The sequence below is a fragment of the Larimichthys crocea genome, chromosome XIV, assembly GCF_000972845.2.
Source record: "Larimichthys crocea isolate SSNF chromosome XIV, L_crocea_2.0, whole genome shotgun sequence".
In the NCBI taxonomy this organism is placed as follows: Eukaryota; Metazoa; Chordata; class Actinopteri; family Sciaenidae; genus Larimichthys; species Larimichthys crocea.
This window is the reverse complement of record NC_040024.1, coordinates 3,947,348-3,967,942: the sequence shown is the minus strand read 5'-3', so window position 1 is coordinate 3,967,942 and position 20,595 is coordinate 3,947,348. Positions and strand designations below refer to the sequence as shown.

Sequence of the window (20,595 nt, the reverse complement as noted above, 5' to 3'; positions counted from 1 at the left end):
TAGTCAACTCAAGGTACCTGTGTAAAAGTGCTTCCATGTTATACTCAATTTCAATTCAATTTTATTTATATACAAATTTTATTATATAGTGCCAAATGGATGCAGGGGAGCTGGATTATATCTTTAGATAAAGAGTTTCGGAGGTGTTTGGGTAGGTGCTTGTAGGTCATCCTTGTTTTTATGTCCACTTTAAGTTTAGTTAGACTAGTGTCATTCAACTTGATTGATTAATATATTTGAGTATAACAATGAAAGTTAAGGGAGTGATTCCTAATAATGTTGCCTAAAGGAAGCATATATAAGGTTAATGGAAATGGTCTAAGCACAGAGCCTTGTGGAACTCCATGAATTATTATATGCAAAGAGAAGTTTTGTCCTTTTTAGACTTCAGATAAAGATTCTTCATTTAAAAACATGTAAAGTTTATAAAACATGATGCATTGTCATAGAAGAGTGCATAAAGTAGATATAATTCCACCTTGACCAGCTACAACAGTAAAATGCTCCTTACATATTAATCATCGGTCATAATAATATATAGATTAAATATTTTGCACACAGGGAGACTTCTTTGCATGAGTACTTGTACTTATGAGACTCTTAATACATCTTGCTTGGGTAAAGGATCTAAACACTTCTTCGACCACTGACAGTAACTCCAGTTGCACACTGAACAGTCTGGAGGGACATTTTACATCAGTTTATATTTATTATGTAATGTTTTTATTGCATTACTCAAATCATTTCCTTGTAACCTGTTGAGTTTATCTATGTGTCTATAATCTGGTTTTTGAATTCATGCCTCATCACATCCTAAAAATTCTAAATTTGAGACTACATAGTAAACTAAGATAATTCTTTTTAAAAATAATAAACATTTTATGAAAAGTTAGAACAGGAAAACAAATAAAAGAAACACACAATCCAGGCTGAAGAACAGTGGTTCGTTGGTTACACTCGAGTTAAATAATATGACTTTGGTTTTGTTTTCAATAAACTTCCTTTTTTCCTTTTTACACAAATATCTGAAGTAATTCGGGGTCTACACTCTTGCTCATGGATCCTTCAACCTCTAAGATGACGATAACCTCATGATGATATTAGATCAAATTGGTTCCAGGTTCAACCTAATATTGAACCTGGACTGAATTTCAGGTTAATATTTTTTTAGTAGTCTTTGACAACTCTTTCTTCATTTATTTATTTTAAATCAAACTCTATAACTGCACTGAATGCTTTTATTCTATTCAGTTTTAGTTTATTTTGTCCTCTATTTATTCATATGTGCCCTTTTTTTTTTCTTGGCTCAATACCTTTTTATGACTACACTATATAACTGCCTTGTTGCTTTACAGCTGCACATGCGTCCTCTTAACAGGCTTAAACATTCACGTTACTGCTGCTGCCGCTTTAATGTCTTTTCCATCTCTTCCGTCTTTTGATGTATTCATGACCTATTAGTCTAATGAGTGCAGGGTGATGACGACACCTGTGGGACAACACCATGATGTAATCTTTGACGTTTCTTCCTGCAACAAACCGGGAAATAAATGAGTTTCATTCTGTTGCGTGCTACTCTCAGTGTACGAGTGTATTAAAGGGGGTTTCTACTTTATTTCATTTGACCTTTGTGAGCCTGGTTCATCTCTATTATCTATTCTATTATTACAACCAGTTTTGATACACGTTATAAAAGATTCTGATTACACCTTTATGCTTTTATTTTACCTCTGAACAATATCAGTGAGAAAGTCCCTGCAACTAACGTTTGGATTGGACAAACTCCAGATCTATGTTTTATAGCAGTTTAGATGAGATAAAACTGATTCCAGTAAAAAATAACAATAACCATCTCATTATTATGTGAGTCAATGAAAAAATACTGTGGTTTTTAGCTTTAAACTTTCCATAAATACATGACAAATGTTGTTTATTGATCAAGTTTAGACCAACAGTTCAATTTTTATTGTACTTTGAACCTTTGAATGCAGTTTTAAGTGCTTCAAGAATTAAGTTACACAGTCTATTGTAAGTGAATCTATTTTAAAGACCCTCACTCTGCCTGTTATCTCTCTCTCAGCCACCATATTTGCTTATGTACACTATATATAAACGTACATAAACTGTTAGCAAGCATGTTAATACTGATATGTGAAATCACACAGAAAAATCAGTGGACGTGCGTCACTCAGAGTTTATCGCTGCTATTAATTTTTAATAAAAAATGATGCCCTCTTGCTCTCATGGTAGACGTGCCAGCTGCTTTCAGGAAGTCGAGAATGATTTAGTGCCAGGCAGCTCTGCAGAAAGTTTTCCTTGTTATCACAGAGGTCATAAAAAAAGTCCAAAGATCAGAGAGACAGGAACAAAAACGCTGATCAGTGAGCAGCTTCTGTCCAGTCTTCCCCACCAGTGGAGCTGCACCACCTCTCCCTCAGACTACAGGTACGGCATAATGAATTATTTTATTATTTTATTATAATTATGAGGTTTTTTAGAATAATTACTTGCGCTGTAGGTATTAATGTATGGTTATTATGGTGAATATTTAACACCTATTATTATTATAATAATAATAATTATTATTAGTAGTAGTAGTAGTGTTTTTCAACTGATGCTATTTGTTTTATATCAAATATTTTACCATAAAGCTTTGCTATTTAAAGGTGTTATATAAATCAAATTATTATTGTTACGATTATTATTTGATTGTTATTTCTTGATATACATAAAACATGACGGTTAAACTAACCAACAGTCAATACATGAGTTCAAATTAGCTTCAAGGAATAATCCACTAATATAATTACTAATAGAAGCAGTAGTAGAGTTTATTTCTCTTAATTATAAGCACCAAGATTATATATTCATAATATTACTTTAACCTAGAGAGTAATTTTATACCACCGTATTGCTACTTTTACTCTTCTACCAAGTATTTAATGTTTTTCATGTGTCTGCTCCACAGCAGTGAGGACGCCACCATAATCGAGATGAAGAGTATCCTGAAGCTTAAGAAAAGTAAGGTTGCCATGTTGTCAATGCTGCGTTTCTGCTATATGTTCATAACTTTTACTCAGTGTGGAAGGATAATGTGTAGCTTACATTTAATCAGAGTATACTGATCCTGACACTGTCAGAAATCAGCTGTGTGAACTCATGTTAACTGAGGTTAAAAAGGACATTGTTTAAACTTTGAATTCGTCCATTGCTGCAGAGGTGAGTTCAGAGCCGAAGGCGGAGGAAAGTAGCAACACCCAGACTCACAAGGATGTAAGCTGGAGACAGCCTGAGGAGGACTGCCTGAGGACGCCTGAGGACGTAAGCTGGAGACAGCCTGAGGAGGATTCACCAAGCTCGGTCAACAAACAATCACAGGTACATGAAGCATCCTTGATTTTGTTCATATTTCAGTGTTTATCACTGGATTCTGTTTTGTTTTACCTCGAGATTAGGGCCATTTTTAAAAACCTGCTTTCAATCCTGTTTGTCCAAAGATCGGAGAGAATAAGAAAGGAACAACAATGTTGACCGCCGCTCCTTCAGGCTGCAGGTACGACATAATGAACTCAACATAGGTTATATATAATATAGTGTATACATCTATGTTACAGGTCTGTGTGATATAACATTTCATGTTTTTTATGTGTTCTCTGCTCCACAGTGGCAAGGACTCCACCAAAGAGAAGAAGAGTATCCTGAAGCCTAAGAAAAGTAAGGTTGTCATGCCATGTTACTGATCCTGACACCCATATCTCTGTCAGAAAGCAGCTGTGTGAACTGAGATTAAAAAGACGAATTGAATTTGTCCCCGCTGCAGAGGTGACTTTACAGCCGAACATGGAGGACAGCAGCACCATCGAGGACAGAAGCTGGAGACAACCCGAGGAGGACTACCCGAGCTCGGTCACCAACAGCCTCAACGAACAATCACAGGTACATGAAGCATCCTTGATTTTGTTCATATTTCAGTGTTCATCACTGACTCCTTTGAGGTTTGGGTCATTTTTAAAACCTGTATGAATTTCTTGTTTGTCCAAAGATCGGAGACAATGAGAAAGGAACGCTGAACGCCGCTCCCTCAGACTGCAGGTACAACATAATACATCTACATTATATATAATACATACTATATATGTGTCTATATTACAGGTCTGTGCAAACATATTTGATTATTTTAACATGTTTTTACACTTTTTTAGAATAGAAATTCACGTATACTTAAATTATGTAGGTTAAACCAGGGTATTTTTACTTTTGATATCTAAAATACATTTTGATAATGTTACTGACACCTTTACTTAGTTTCACTGCAGGATTTTTACCTGTAATTAAGTATTTTTTATATCGCTGTATTGTTATTTTTACTCCTTCCACCAAACATTTAATGTCTTTCTTATTCTCTGCTCCACAGCAGTGAGAAATCCGCCTTAAAGAAGAGTATCATGAAGCCTCTTAAAAGTAAGATTGCCGTGTTGTCAATGCTATATGTTCATAACTTTGTTTGGATAATGTGTAGCTTACATTTAATCAGAGGATACTGACACCCTTCAAGCCACTCTGAAAGGCTCTGGAAGCATAAAATACTATATTATTTTGTACTTTCTGCTGGGTGTTTAATCTTTAATTTGTCGCTGCTGCAGAGGTGAGCATACTGTTAAAGATGGAGGACAGCAGCACCACCCAGAGCAGCTCTGTCGGGCCCATACGCTGGGACAGGCCTGCAGAGGACTTAGATACTTCCAGCTCGGTCCCCAGTAGAAAGGCCAACACCAGCAGCACCAACAAACAATCACAGGTACATGAAACATCTTTGATAATTCAGTATTCTGTTTGAGGTTTTGGGTCATTTTGTGAATATCTAAAACAGAAATAAAAACCTGACCTGTGGGTTTTTTCTGCAGCAGCATCAGAACAGCCTGAAGGATCTACGCAGCCTGCAGGAGTGTGTGCAGTTCATCAACAACTGGAAGGAGCAGGTGGACCAGGTCTGCAAGGTAGGTAAAAAAACTATGAATCAATCATGCTGCGTGTGTGTAATTACTCATTAAGAGTCTTTCAGTTCAGAGGGCAAAGAAGAAATAGTGGAAGAAAAGAGTGTTTCCTTGAATGTCTTGCAGATTAATCATAAAGGACAACACAATGAATGTTGCTGATGTCAAAGGTTTGCTTGCCCCATTTTTAATCTAATTTCCTGTAACGCGGAGGCGGTTGTTTGCCAACTCAGGGGAAAAAAACACAAAAAAATCCCAGTAAAAATGTCTGATAAGCGTTGCTATGGGAAACAATTATTTTGCTTGTTCATGCAGAGTGACGACGAGGTTAACTGGGTGGGTGGAGGCTGATAGGACACGTGTTTACAGCCCAGTTATATGACTGAGCTGACACATGTTGGGTGGGTGTCAACGCCTACTGTAAGACGTGCTGTATCAGGGATTAATGACGTCTGTGTCTTTAACCTGGCCCTTCTGACACCTGTAAACTATCACCTCTTCTGCACTTATATGACCTGTATATTACCTGTAGTTGATGGAATATCAGGTAAACAAAAACTCAGTGTCCAATTTTCCTGATGCTTTATATCCAGTTGCTATGGGAGTACACATGTCTGATGAGTATGTGGTGGTGTGTTTTAGCAGGGTGGTGGTGATGATGATCCAAAGGAGGGCAACAGTAAGAGAGAACCCGAGACTACAGACCGGCGTACTGAGCGCAGTCTTGAGGAGAGCAGGAAACTGATCCTGGAGTGGGCTAATGAACTCCGGGACGTCGACAAGGTCAGCATGTGTGATTGAGCGTTGGGATGCTTAAAGAATCTATACGGTGACTGTTGATCACAGATCAAAGGTGCTACAGGTGCTGATATAACAAAAATATCAACCTGATTTTGTGTCCTTAGCGCCTGAAGGAGACCCCCTGGACCGAGAGTCAAGAACAAGATAATAGAAAATATAAGGATGCCAACGAAGAGGCACAAATGAGGATCATGGAGTGGGCGAAGGAGCTTCAGATGGCGACTGAGGTGAGGATTCATAAATCTAAAACAGAAAGTGCAGCTCAGTTAAGAAGAGCCATTTGTCTGTTCATCTCTGTTACTTCCAATGCCAGTATGCATTTTGTTTTTTTTGTGCCAAATCTTGCAGCTGAACAAGCATTTGTGTGTTTGCAGAGTTGCGGCGTGCAGAGTGACGAGCTGGCTAAAGTGTTGCGTCTGCTGGGCCTGAAGAAAAAACGTCTGGGCAACCTTTTGCCTCTGCTGGAGTTCATCACCTGGTCTCTGCTCAAAGAAGACAGCATGGTGAGAAACTGTCCAGTTTGTTTGTTGAGTTGTAGGAATTAGAAATGACCAAGAAACCATTAAAGTGTGTAAAAGAATGGGTTCATCGGATGGTCAAACTGAAATAGAAACCATTGGAACTTATTTGATTTTAAAGATAACTTTCTGAATTGCTTTGATAGCACCAAATAAACCATCATTTAAACTATAAAAAAAAAAGGATTGGCTTAGGCCACGCAGTGCAGACATGGCCAGTTATACAACCACATTACGCAACATGTGATTTGAGTGAACCCTGCTCTTTGAATACGTGCGAAGCACCAATAAACCGCGACAATCAATGTCCTCAATAACTGATAGTGAAGACTGCAGATAAACTATTGTCACGTTTGCAGATGATGGTGTGGTGCATATAGCAAAGTTCTTGATTCAAATGTGAAGGAATATTTTGTGGTTGGTGCATTTTACTTTATTTCAGCTGGAGTTAAAGCACAAGTACCTTATTACTTATAACGCTACTTAAACCTACAATAAACCTTTCTTTGCTCTACTTACGCATGGTTATGACCCTTGACTGTTAACCGACTTTCCAAAAATGGCAATGAGTCTTGAAATTATTGCCCCATGGTGTCACCAGTTGCTCTCATTGGGGAAAGAAATGTTTCCTGGAAGGATCACACAGTCTTTTTGATTGCTCATGATTAAAAGCTGTGTGGTCATGAGAACTTTATTCTGTTTCAGACAATGATTCCACAGTTATGGCTACTGGAAAAGCAAAAGATGTGGAAAGCAGGAATTCCCAGATACATCCCCAGTTCAGGTATATATAAATATATATATGTTTCAATAAATTTGCTCAGAAAAAGATAAGATGCAGTTGAACTCTAAAACTATTTTGAGTAGTAGAATTGCTAATCATCTCAGATTTTGGATTTATCTTGCAACGCCTTGTTCCACCTCCTGGCGATCACTGGTTTAGATCATGTACAACATGTAACGTAATATTTGCGTCTCTATTTTCAGTCTGGAGTTGGATTTGCAGCGCAGAAGGTAAGATCGACCTCTCCTTTATTATATTATCTTCGTCTCATGTCAGACAGAGAAAACAATCACACTCACACAAATAAAATGATTTGTAACAACACTCCTTTTTTTCTTTCAGCTGATGTGCTTCTCGACCCAAATACCCAACACCGCTGGCTGAACCTGTCAGATGACCATCGTCAGGTCCAGGAGGCCCATAAAGAGTCCCCCCTGCCTGACAGCCCCCAGCGATTCGACACTTGGACATGTGTCCTAGGATGGGAGGGCTACAGCAGCGGCCGCCACTACTGGGAGGTAGACATAGCCAACAATGGCTACTGGCGCGTGGGGGTGACCACCGGTGACTCCAAACGTCATGGTCGGTTCCCAATGACGCCAAGGCAGGGCTACTGGACCCTGTGGCGCAGCATACACAAGTTCTACGCCTGCACCAATCAGGAGACAGAGCTTCCCATTAGCCTCGTGCCTCGACGTATGGGGATCTACTTAGACCACGAAGAGGGCCAGATCTCCTTCTACAACGCAGAAACAAAGTCCCACATCTACACCTTTGTTGGATCCTTCAGAAGGCAGAAGCTGTACCCTCTGTTCGTCCCTCTGGATGGTCGCACACGCATGACTATCACCTCACCAAAGAAAGTCTCCTTTTGAGAGAGGTGACTGCTCTTACTGGACACTTAAAAAAAAACCTTAACAAAAACTGCAAGATACAGAAAACAAAATGTGTATGTTTGTCATCTGTTAGATTTTAAATTAATTGGAAAATATTTAAGATTTCAGATGAATTTCCTTTCCTTAATGTTACTTTAAATGCATCTGTCAGTTTTTAAACTAGATTTTAAATCTCTTAGTGTCGGTTAAAAACTGACTCTGAACAAAAAACACATCAAAGTGCTGATGACATTATTATAGACAAAGTTGAAAGATGTATCAGAACATAGCACTCTAAGAAAAATGTAAATTTCTGCAACGATAAAAGTGGAAATCTTTATCAGATCTTGAGAAACAAAGTTTGACAACTCAACTTGAAGTAAATGTAAAAATAATATTTATTTAAAATGGTCTGTATGTGTTGAAATTCACATTTATGTGTAGACAGTGAGATTGTGAACACATTCTGCATCTACAAACACGCATGCACTTCACAATGCAATTTCAGACATGCACATAATTCATATTAATGTTGATGTTACAAAAGTAAAGCTTTTTAATAAAGTTTTTTGGAAAGACACATGTGCCTTTTGCAGAGCCGACTCAGTCCTTCAAGAAAACAGATGCCTGATGAAGTGTAGCTGGAGCAGGAGTGCCAGCACGTTATACATAAAGAATAAATATAAAGGTTTATAGATGTGAGTGCTGCCTGTCAGGACTCCCTCTTACAAACCCAGGGTCCATAATCATCACAGTCGGCAGCAAAGAAACTCCCATTTTCTCTCAGGTCTGCACAGTCCCTGTGATCAGCGTCCCACTCCACCATCACCCTTCAACACACAAAATATGTAATATGAGTATTAATCCATATAAAACGGATCCGTTTGAACATATTTGGAGTGTGTAATTGTCTAACGCAGCTGTATGTACGTATATGTCAATGTGTATTATGAATATGTATTTATATTTGTACTATATTGTAATAAAAGCAGAAATATAAACGCAAATATGATGAGGTTTGTTTGTCGTTTGTTCATTTTAAAGAAAATATGTAAATATGGGTCAAAAACAATCTTCTAATGTGGAGTATATTACTATATGATACATATTAGGTTGAAAGGAGTTTATATACTGTTATGTTTTAAGTATATTTCTTTTTTACAGATTTATAAGTTATTAGAATTATTGTTTATTTCCGTTTTTCTTATATTATTTTACTGTTTTTTGTTTAATTGTTTGTCGATTTGGATGCTGCTGTAACACTTTCTGTTTATTTATCAACTGCTGATTCAGTTTTGCATTCACAAACAAATGTCATGTTAATAATATATATATTTTTAAATTGTATTCATTGATCACTTGCTGAATTAAATCAACTGGTTTTGTTTTTTTTTTGCTGTGAAGAATGTAGCAAAGATCCATAAATAGTTACATTTGTGAGCAAACCTCTTTATTATCAGACGGCGTGTGTGAGATCTTTCCATAAATGCTGATCTACAGAATATTCTCCTATTTTCATCTTTTCACTCAATATTTCTATTATTATTATTTTTGAAAAACCCTTGTCCTGTCTGTCTGGACTTACAGCGTGTAGTGCTGGACGTCTGTCCCGTCCCACCACAGCCACTGACCCTCTTGCTCGGCGTCTGTCAGTCCCACCCACAGGAAGGGAAACTGAGGGAATGTCCTCATCACACCTTGGATAAATTCCTGAGAAGGAAGCAACATTTAAAGGACTTGTATGTATTTATAGACGAAAATGCTGCCTGATGTTTTCTGTCTGGTTACTATGAAACCTTGTTTTTGCTTTCTCGGTTCCTTATTTTACTTTACTTTTGCATGCTGCTTCCTGTTTTTCATTCAGATGTCAGTGTGTGAGTGTATATATATATTTATATGAAAAACCAAAAGTGCTTCTTGCTTGTGTAATCTTGTCCCGATCATCTCACCATCTCTGCAGAGTCTTTGATGACAGCCAGGCTGCTGTTGTGCCGCCGGCAGAACTCGGCGCTCTCATTCCACCGACAGTTGTCCTGCAGTCCCACCGAAAAGAAGTAACAGTGACTCTTCCACCAAAGCCAGCCGGCCGGACACACTCTGCACCTGGAGTCTGCACACAGCATGAGAGGAACACTGGGTATAGAATGTGAGAGTGCATACAGAGATGTTTGAGATGTCAGTTTGACATCGATCACCTTGAGTGACGGCGTGGAGCATCAGCTTCACTTCATGATGCTCTTTTTGGCACTGCTGCAGCTCCTTTCCTGAAGTTTTGGACGTCTGTTCGGCTTGTGGAGCTGATGTCCACATGACAGATGACAAATTCATTATTACAAACGAGTATGAAGCTGGTTGGTAAGAAGAAAACAACATTTTGAGCTGTACTTTATTGATAATTACATCCAATCAATGCAACTTCATACTTTTCACTACACTAAATACTGCTATCGTTAATAATTACTTTGATTTTACGTGCAACACATATGATCAACTTATTAAATATGATATATTTTAATAGATTAGACCCTCAGAGGTGTTTTCAGTTGTGCTGTTACTTAAATCAAAGTGGTGCAAAGCTATTTCGGGATGTGCAAAGAAGAACGATCAAATCCAGACTAACAATTTAATTAGACTTCTTTTCTACAGCTTGTCAGCCTGTTACTGAAACAATTATGACACTGAGCCAGCATGCACGATACCAGGACCATAAAACTGAAGCAGCTAATGTGACTTTAACCTAAAAATGACAGATTATTCACAGTTTCAGTTAGTACAGGATACAGTAAAACATTATATAAACCTACATGACTAACTTATATATAAAACACATGATCTTATATTTGTTATTTTATATGTATACCCACCACATAATGCTAAACACAAGAGAACTGCCATGGTCAGGGCTGCGGCTGTCGTAGCAACAGCCACACAAGCTGTAAGCTGACATGTCTGACAGCGTTTTGCATCTGTGATGGTGAAAAAAATAAAAAAATAAACAGAAATGGACATTTTTTAAAATGGAAACTTTCAGGATTATTACAACCTTCTGTGGAGAAATATTCACTTTTTAATCTTTCTATCTTTGATGACAGGGTGATTACGAATCTTTTGACCTCATTAAGATAAAACTGTGACACTTTCTGAGGGAAAAAAAAAGAGGAAACTTTGCAAACGAAACAGTGAAACTTTGCTTGTTATTGTTCAGCCTGTAACTGTAACAACAGGCGACATATTTAGGGTCGTATAAGACAGTCACACTGTGTGGTCTTTGTAACTAACCTGCAGGTGTTTCCCTCTGAACATCCTCCTCCTGGTTTCTCGAATCCATGCAAGCTGTCTGATGCTCACTGGCCTCTTACTTCCAAGTCTTCTTTGACATGTTCGCTCACTCGTACTCAACACCACCTTCTCGTTTTCACGCTTCTAACTGAATTCTGCCCCCTTCCTCATATTACAGCCGCTCTCTTTAACAGGGGAGCTCAAAAATAAAGTTTAATTGAGGAAGCAGGACAGGGTGTGCCAACAGCTGACATAAGCAGCCACGTTCTGTATAACAGCACCATCTTACTCTCAACCTCAATCTAATCTTTCTGCTGTGGTTTTTGGGCTATTCACGATCATGTTGACACACCATCTCAGTTTCTTCCTGTTGTTTTGTTCTCACACACTTATTTATGTAACCTTACCAATATACAAATACATTCACTTCACCATATATTTCCAAAAAACGCAAACACGATCAATCTCTTTCAAACATATCACAGTGATGTGTATAAACAGGAATAAAAAGATGAATGGGCAACAGTTTATATATTCATCCACGTATTTAGGTTATAGAAAACACTTAATATCTAAAAAAAACTTTTGTATATAATGCTGAGTACATCAAACTGTAGTAATGTCTGTTGATTATATCCAAACAACATTATCTTTGGCCTGTATATATGAGTTATGATCCAGATTATTACAGAAAATCAGTCATAAAAATCATGTTAACAGATGGTTAATATACATTTGATATAGAATTGGGTGCAGGTTGCAGATATAATGTTGCACGTAAATAAAGTGCATGGAGGAAGAGTCACTGTTTTTCACACCATGACTATGTTTATTTTTCATCTTAGTTTACAATAGATTAAAAAGCAATCCAAACAAAAGGGAAGCGCAGAAAATATAAAGTTAATTATAGAAGTATGTTTTTGCACTCTCTGATCATTAAAAAACAATTTCTTATATTGACTTAATATATTACTGACAGATTTCCTTTAGTGCCTGCGTTAACAGACAATGAAGTTTTGAATCTTGAATATTAAAGATTTAAAAACCTCTCGAATTTGCAGCAGTAAAAGTGCATTTAACAGGGGCGGTCGGTAGCGTAGTGTGTTAAGTGGCCGCCCCGTGTGTGGAGGCTATAGTCCTCGCTGCAGCTGGCCCCTCTCTCTGCCCCCTGCTTCCTGTCTATCTTCAGCTGTCCTATCAATAAAGGCATAAAAGGCCAAAAAAGTTATCTTAAAAAAAAAAAGTGCTTTTAACAGTTAGACATTTGCAAAAGAAAGAAATTCCTTCAAATGTCCGAAATATCTCCACCATTACAAACTAAATAAAAAAGAAAACATGATGGATGTTGCTTGTGTCTCTTAGTTTACAGTTTCTTGCGTGAGTTCCCAGAAAACAGAGTGCCCCAAAAGACGGTTGAAATGTTCACGCAGCTGCAAGAAAACATAAAAATAAAGAAATTAAAATACATTTTTAAATCCACTTTATTCATAAAACACAAAACGGAGCCATTCCTTCTCAAGATTCACTCCACGTGTCCCATTTATTTTAGTCTGTTTCAGGAGTTTTAGGAGAATATTATATACACTATCATTAATACTTGAGTTTACCTGCCAGACGTTGTGTTTGCTTCTGTCCGTGTGGTGATTAACGTACCTGTTTAAATACGTTGTCCCTTGTGTTGTTTTTATCACAAAGGAGAGGTTCTTTCGAGGAGCACATCATAGACATAGTGATTTCCCTTATGTCCGGATCTGAGCAACAAACAGAGACTATGTGAAGAGGAAGCTGAGAAGAAGGAAGCACACACTCATTCATGCTGTAAAATTTACATGTGGGGAAATAAATGATGTCCAGTTTGGTCAGACACTGTTTGTTTTGTTTCCTAAGTTACCCACACGCACCATGTAGGAACTTCCTTTCATTTATTTAACATTTTTACCCCATTAACGACAATATTGATGACATTACTGTTCTCTAAAATATAATAAATACATATTAAGATTGATTATTCAGGATGATTTCATACCTAATCTGTTTAGTTTGTAACCAGACCAACACTGTCTGAGAGTTTAACAGGGTTTCTACCTTACTCACAGTCATAATAGTCATTGCACAATAGCATTGTGTGGTTCTGCTAAACAACATCTTAATATATATATTTTAAGAAAATGTAATGGCAAAGTAAAGTATAAACAGTTTAGTCCCAATAGGATAAAACATGCAATATAACCTTTTAGGTCTGAGAGTCTCACCTGTACAATGTGAAATATCTGCTGGGACACTGTAATTTCCACCCGCCTTTGTTTTCACTGCAAGATCGTACTTGGTCCCTGACTTCAAGCCAGTGAAGTTGTACTGAGTGTGGTGATGCACCACAGCAGACGTATTGTAGTGATAGAAGTCGGACTTGATTTCAACAACATACGTGACATTTAATGAGTTGGCAGGGGCCGTCCAACTGAACGTAATGTGTTCTTTATCAGCGAAAGGGATTTTGGGATGAGTAGGCGGCAACGGCACTGAAAGAAACAAGGGAAGGGAGAGGAAATAAGTCAGTTTATATAATTTATATTATTATATTTGTATTTTTCCATAAGGCAGCAGGTAATTTACTGCCAAAGCTAACTGAACATTTCTTGCTTCTGCTTTACATCAAGTGTCAAAACACACAATGGCTTTTTATTGTGAAAGTCACATGAAATGCAATATATTCGTCATAGTTAGTGTGTTTGGACATTGTTTCTTAAAAGAGTCAATATACAAATAGGCACGAATTTAGCAGAAACAGAACAAGAAGCAGCAGCCACAGTTTTAGTTACAGGCAGATGTTGTGAACTTTCTACCATAAAGTAACAGAATTTAAATCATGTTGATGATACACTGACGTGTAATCAGGTGAATGATGTCTCATTCCTACTCTGGCCTGTATGCCTGATTGCACTATGTCAATTATTTCACTGATTTGGGTGAAACTGGATCATATTTTATGGAGAAAATGTTTTCTCCTCTGGCTGCTCTGCCTAAACTCCATTGTTTACAGAGTTTCCCCCGATGAAAAAGTAAAGTAAACTGCTGCATTGTAGCTGCTGTTAGTTAATGTTAATGAGCTGTGAGCTCAGAGCACCAGTGGGGAGTGTTGGCGTTTGTACCACAGGTCTTTTGGACCACCGGGACGAGGTTTTCAGTCCCGGGGCACGGGGTAATGCTGATGGGGAGTGGAGTAGGTGTTGTGCCAGAACAGGAGCTGGGAAAGCGGTCAATATATCTGTGCTCAGCAGCCTTTATGGACATAATGACAGAGGTGAAGAGACCGAAAAGAACGCTGATGGAGGAAGCTAAGAAGAGAAAAATGAGAGAGTGACTGAGAAAGAAGCTACCAGACAAGAGTAAATCTGGGACTGACTTTTAGTCGTTGGTGAGAGCTTGGTGAAATAAAAGGCTGAAAGACAGACGCCGAGCTGGGCTGACTGCTGTTGGACTATGTAAGTTAAAAAAAAAAAGAGCACAACTCGACACACAAATGAGCAAAATACGTCAGGGGACTCGTGACTCACGGGTGAAAATGGAGTCTTGAACTGGCAAGCCGTCGACATGTCCGTTACTGATGGAGACGATCACTGTGTAATTGGCCGCAGTGTTCAGGTTGTGAAACGTCTTCGTACGTTCATGTACGTTGTATTTCTTCGTTTCACTGCCCACTTTGAGCTCGATGTTGAAACTCGAACTTTTACCCAAATGGGGAGCGTTCCAATCGGCAGTGACGGTGTCATGTGTACTCTTCAAAACCAGGTCTGAAATTTGTCCAGGAGCTGTGTAGGAGTCACAAGGTCAGATTAGTGACATTGAACACAGCAGGTTTTTATTCTGAGAATTGTGGATTTCCCTTCAGACAAACAAGTATCAATCAAAACAATCATTCCACAGTTACCTGTGTAGGTGTAAATGGTCACATTGTCTCCCTTCAGGGTGCCATTGGCCAGTGCGATCACACTGAGGGTTATATTTTGGGATATCGGCAGGTTTGTCACGTTAACTTGTCGTCCTGTCACCGTTTTATTAAACCTCAAGCTGTTAGGAAGAGAAACAGTTGCTGACAGTACACATCACATTCACCCTGATGGCATTAGCTGCAAAGCAAAGTGCCAACTACTCATCAGAAGGGAGCTAATCACATCAAATTCAGATACGTTCACACACCGATGGCCATCAGGAGCAATTTAGGGTTTGGTATCTTGCCCAAGGATACTTTGACTTGGCGACAGTTCGAGGAAATGGGATGAAATAGTTTTGTTGTGTTTAAGTCATTAAAGTCAAGCCGTCTGATAGTTGTTATAATAATATTTCATTAAAAAACACAAATGTGAACCTTGTGGTTTCGCTACAGGATGTCAAGTCATGGATGAATCAGCAAAGTCAAATGGATTCATCCTCTGGACGCCATGAATATTAATTGAAACCACAGCTAAACAAAAAAAAAAAAAAGAAACATCACAGTAAACATAACTGAATTTGAATAAGTAAATACTATCTACTAATACATACATATTATTTTCATCCAAAGCCTTCACCCAGTAATGCGTGGCGTCGCCTTCAGGTGAGTCCCAGGAAAGCAGCAGCCACTCTTGGCTGTTGTCAGACGCCTTGAGGTTGGACACTTTCCCAGGCTCTGAAACAGACAGTAGGTAAACACATTTTGAAGTATGTCGCGTGATCAGGTTTCCTCGTGTAAAGATGATATCAACTCACTGGTGTATACTGTGATCGCAGACTTTTCACTCCTTGTGGAGTCAGGGCCCGCGGCCACTGAGGTGATGTTGAACGTGTAAAGGACTCCAGGTGTCAAGTTGACGACTTTTGCGTGAGTCTTGTTTGTTTTAATCTCCTTACCGGAGTAATGAATTTCAAAGAGGTCAAAATTTCCAAATGGTTTGTCCCAACTCAGGTAGAGGGTACGGGTTTCATTCTGACTGAGGACTGTGAAATTCTCCACTTTGTTAGGTACTGGGGAAAAAAGGATATATAATCAGGGTTAGTGTTTTTAATGTCAACGTACTTCTCCTTTCTTTTCCCGTAAAATCGCAACTTGACCTGAAGTTTGAAGCAGTGAGCAACACTTTTAAAGTCGGAGGTGTGTGTCCTCGATGTGATTTAACAACAAGGTTCTAGAGCTCTGTATCGCTGAGGGATTTAAATCCCTGTCAAAATAATAAGCCATCCACATATTCTGTTTCCTGTCACATTAACTGCCATTTCACTGCAAAGTTACTGATGCTGTGGTAAATTCCACTGTGTTTGCAAAAGCACATCATATATAAATGTGTGACATTATATTTACACAATCCTTTTAGCTTTTATCAGTCCTACATCAGTACTTGCGGCAGAATTGACTTTTTAAACAGTATACAGTGCCCCCATCAGGGGGTCAGATGTTACAGACTGAGGCAAACTCACTGGTGGTGAAGAAGAACTCCTGTGCATTGAGGTCTCTCCCACACTTTATAGGAAACACCTGGACTGTGTACTGGGTGCCCGGTGTCAGGTTGAAAAGTCCGTCAGTCACATTAGTTAGATTTCTCGTCATTTCTTTGACACCTTTGACCTCTAATCTGTAATTAATGACATCAGGCACGGGTTGCCACGTGAGCGTGGCGCTCACGGAGGTCAGGTTGGTTACATTGCTCACGCTGGTCTCATAAACGATATCATCTGGAAATGAGAGGAGGAGCGTTAACTGATAAATAACATGAGATATTCAGAGATCACTGGAAGGTAGACGCTGACACGGGGATGTAATGCACACACACTATTGGCTATTGTAAATGCAAAGCAATATGCACAATAAATCCCCCCCTGTCATATACATATGTAAATATATGGAAGCAAATAACACTGCTGCTTCATAAAACATTAACTAGTGCAGCTTTAGAGGTTCAGCTACACAGGAGAATATACAAAAAGAACAAAAGCAAAAGATTTGCTCACTTTTAGCACATTTTGTTCCTTAATGATGAACTATTAAGAGAAGCCAAACTAGTACAAACCTAACATATAAACTCTATGGATTATTTTTTTCTTGTATCTTGGATATGGATCAAAAAATCAATAAATAAACGAGTGGCATGGGGGTAAAAAAGCTCAGCGTGCGAAGGTGCGAGGCCGCATGTATATTCATTTAAATCTTAGAGAGACAAACACACCAAGATTAATCTAAAACACCGCTGGTATCATCACCAAAGCCACTTGATTATAAGCACAGATATAGGCAGGAAAGTCTATATATATGCAAAACAAGATTTTAATATGTGCGGAGGAACTGCTGTAAAATATTCAAATAAGAAATATGCTGTATGTACCAAGCAGCTCACTGTGAATGGATATATTCTTTCTGTATTTGGAGTTTAAAGCAATATACATCAAACTGGGGTGCAACTATAAAGCTGCCATACAGAAGTCATTCATAGTATGTTTTTGTGACATTGTGAGAGTTGATGTCGTCTGTCTTACCGTCGTAACATATAAAAGGCAGAAGCTCGAAGCAGTTCTTTTCCACCCAAGGCCCAAAGCTGAGCATGGCCACACAGGAGTCCTCGATGAAGTTCTCATCGGGGTCCGGGTCCGAAAACAGCACAGGTGATCGCACACATTCAGCTTCTAGTGGCAGCGTAGGTGTGGTGGGTGCAGCAGCCGTAGTGCGGGTCGCAGTAGTCGTAGTGGGGGTCGCAGCAGTAGTATAGGACGTAGCAGTAGTATAGGACGTAGCTGTAGTCCCGTGTTCAACATCCGTGGTATCATTGGTCTGGTTTTGCCTTCTGGATTCCAAGAGGCTGGTAGAGTTTGTCGTGTTTCCAGTTGCATTGTTCGCATCTGTGAAATCACCTGTCGTGTTTCTAGTTGCATTGTACGCATCTGTAAAAGCATCTGTCGCGTTTCCAGTTGCATTGTACGCATCTGTGAAATCATCTGTCGTGTTTCCAGTTGCATTGTTCGCATCCGTGGTATCATTGGTCTCGATTTGCCTTCTGGATTCCAAGAGGCTGGTTGTCATGTCATCAGTTGTGAAATCTGGGGTTCTAAAATCTGTGGATGAGAATGTGATTTCTGTGGCGGTTGTTGCGGGTGTCGTGGTTGTTGCAGGTGTCGTGGTTGTTGCGGGTGTTGTGGTTGTTGCGGGTGTTGTGGTTGTTGCGGGTGTCGTGGTTGGCCTTGCTGGGCAGGTGCAGGAGCAGCTGCAGCAGTCTCTTCTTGGGAAGTGGGATCTAAACACTGGCCAACCTGGGTACCAGTTTTGGAAGATGAGTCTATCCCCATCGGCCCAGCGGGACCAGATCAAGCTGGTGTTGCTGGTGGAGTTGCTGGTGGAGTTGCTGGTGGAGTAATTGGTGGAGCTGCTTGTCCAATAGCTGGTTGAGTAGCTGATGGGGCTGCTAGTGGTGTAGCTGGTTGAGTTGTCGACGGTGTAGCTGGTTGAGTTGTCGGTGGAGTTGCTGGTTGAGTTGTCGGTGGAGTTGCTGGTTGAGTTGCTAGTATAGTCGAAATTCTTGCGGAGGCCGATCCAGTGGTCAGAGGTGAGGTTCTCGGCAATAGTTTGGACGTTTTCAGGCGTCACTGTCACCAGGTCTTTGAAACAGAGCTGACAGGACATGAAGCAGTCATGGTGTAACTCACTGGTCATTATGAGGTTTGTGACAACTTAAACAACTCTGAACACAATGCCACTTTGAATTTAACAACTGTATAATTAAAGGGATAGTTCAGCAATTTGAAGTGGGGTCTGCTTTCTGACCAGCTACTATAGGCAACACACCGACTACCTTTTAAATTACTCTTTCACATAGCATAACCTTTTCAGTATTTTCACAGTCCGGCTGCATGTTTAAGTCACATTTTTCTAAAAACGAGGTTCACGTTGTACCTGGCAGTGTTTCCTAGCATCTTCCCAGGAGAGCTTTCTCGACTGAGGGAAGTACCGTCGGGTTGAAGCGCTGCACATCAATATCAGAGCTGAGGACAAACATACAGACAGGAGAAGTGGGAAGACGGGTTACAGGTCGGGATGCACTTATCAGATCAGTATCCGGGCCAATGAGAACAGTTTTGTTGTCATACTCATGAATAAAGTCAGATACATTCATGATGTAGGCAGTGGCTTACAAGTACTTTCATATTTTCTTGATTAATATAAAAAAAAATTCCAGGTTCATTTTGTTTTAATCATCATCATATCATCAAATTATCGTCAATCATATGATCGAAAGTTGTTAGCTGGCGAGTTGTATAACTTACTTCCTCTTCTTATCTCTAAAATATCAACAACTAAACAAATGCCTGTTGTTACACAATATACTTAAGTATAAGTTCTCATCAACATTAGTGAACAGTCATTTTTGGCCATCTTTTGGAAACAATTGCAAGTAAACATTATTTATAAAATCAAGCATTAAGAGCAAACCTTAATCAGAATCATATTTATTGCCAAGTAGGTTTTCACTTTCAAGGATTTTGTCTTAGTATAAAACAAACATTAAGTAAAAAATATCAGGAATATAAAAAACGAAAAAAGTATTTAAAATATATAAATATACATATTTATACAATGTTTAAAATTAAATGAGCTGTACACTTGTGCAGGAATAGCAAGTATTTACTTATGCTGTTCTGACTTTATGCTTAACTTTAAAATTTTGAGTGAGGGAAAAGTGTTCAACAATTTTGCTAATAGATTAATCAAGTCACCTCTTATGTAAAACTGCCAACACCAATGTCTTTAAGGATTAGTTGCTTTTCTGTTCACTCTAAACTTTTTTAATATGAATGCGTCATGATTCTGTGACACTTTACAGGTTACACAATTCAAAAACAATTAGCAGATTCAACTTCACTCTGTATTTAAAAATGCTGCATACAGGTAACAGATGAAAATGCCACCGAGACAACACTCACCTGCAAAAATGAGAATGCAGACCTCAACTTTAGAAGATAATTTCCCCATGTTGAGACTCCTGAGGATCCTAGATTCAGAGAGGGTTCATGAAACGTCACCAGAGGACAGCTACTGTAGAATAAAATTGTTAAGTAGAAGTTTAATGATCTGTCTTACTAGTCGTCCAGGCTACAGATGCATCCCATGACCTGTTCGCTCAGTACAAAAACACCAGTGCCACCCTACAGGAAGATGAACAGGTAATCAAATGCACATTTCACTGGCAACACAAGGCTCCATTCATAACGTTTTAATCCTGCTGGTTTTACATCTGCGTTCCAAACATGCAAAGTACTAATATGAAAAAAAGGATGGGGGTTTGTTTATAGTAGAGAAAACAAACACGCTGGCAAGAGATGCAAAG

At 38.9% G+C, this 20,595-nt stretch overlaps 3 protein-coding genes across 5 annotated transcripts; 1 reads left to right on the top strand and 2 right to left on the bottom strand.

Annotated features, from left to right (window-relative positions):
• Positions 1–2,990: 2,990 nt before the first annotated feature.
• On the top strand, positions 2,991–8,284 carry si:dkey-219e21.2 (E3 ubiquitin-protein ligase TRIM21). Of its 2 annotated transcripts, none has more exons than XM_027287926.1 (15): positions 2,991–3,021; positions 3,218–3,378; positions 3,498–3,553; positions 3,665–3,714; positions 3,821–3,936; positions 4,043–4,092; positions 4,415–4,461; positions 4,644–4,798; positions 4,908–4,997; positions 5,637–5,777; positions 5,900–6,022; positions 6,170–6,298; positions 7,019–7,097; positions 7,301–7,327; positions 7,440–8,284. In XM_027287926.1, exons 1-15 carry the CDS (start codon positions 2,994–2,996, stop codon positions 7,970–7,972), a joined length of 1,785 nt encoding a protein of 594 aa, XP_027143727.1. In that variant the 5' UTR covers positions 2,991–2,993; the 3' UTR covers positions 7,973–8,284. The 2 variants fall into 2 exon arrangements, with proteins under 2 accessions (XP_027143727.1, XP_027143726.1); XM_027287925.1 differs by having other exon boundaries at positions 4,905–4,997.
• Positions 8,285–8,352: 68 nt separating this feature from the next.
• Positions 8,353–11,487, bottom strand: LOC104923959 (CD209 antigen-like protein C). Of its 2 annotated transcripts, none has more exons than XM_027287937.1 (6): positions 11,252–11,487; positions 10,837–10,938; positions 10,168–10,269; positions 10,018–10,082; positions 9,558–9,682; positions 8,353–8,802 (listed from the first exon to the last, which is right to left on the bottom strand). In XM_027287937.1, the coding sequence occupies exons 1-6, from the start codon at positions 11,298–11,300 to the stop codon at positions 8,685–8,687; spliced, it is 561 nt and encodes a 186-aa protein (XP_027143738.1). In that variant the 5' UTR covers positions 11,301–11,487; the 3' UTR covers positions 8,353–8,684. The 2 variants fall into 2 exon arrangements, with proteins under 2 accessions (XP_027143738.1, XP_010735468.3); XM_010737166.3 differs by having other exon boundaries at positions 9,922–10,082; positions 11,252–11,469.
• A 393-nt stretch (positions 11,488–11,880) lies between these two features.
• LOC109141517 (uncharacterized protein PB18E9.04c) lies at positions 11,881–20,510 on the bottom strand. Its single transcript, XM_019272128.2, has 12 exons — positions 20,349–20,510; positions 20,192–20,259; positions 19,164–19,252; positions 17,756–18,881; positions 16,703–16,957; positions 15,998–16,252; positions 15,794–15,917; positions 15,180–15,319; positions 14,806–15,060; positions 13,504–13,770; positions 12,905–13,002; positions 11,881–12,681 (listed from the first exon to the last, which is right to left on the bottom strand). Exons 2-12 carry the CDS (start codon positions 20,238–20,240, stop codon positions 12,610–12,612), a joined length of 2,730 nt encoding a protein of 909 aa, XP_019127673.2. The 5' UTR covers positions 20,241–20,259; positions 20,349–20,510; the 3' UTR covers positions 11,881–12,609.
• Positions 20,511–20,595: the final 85 nt, after the last annotated feature.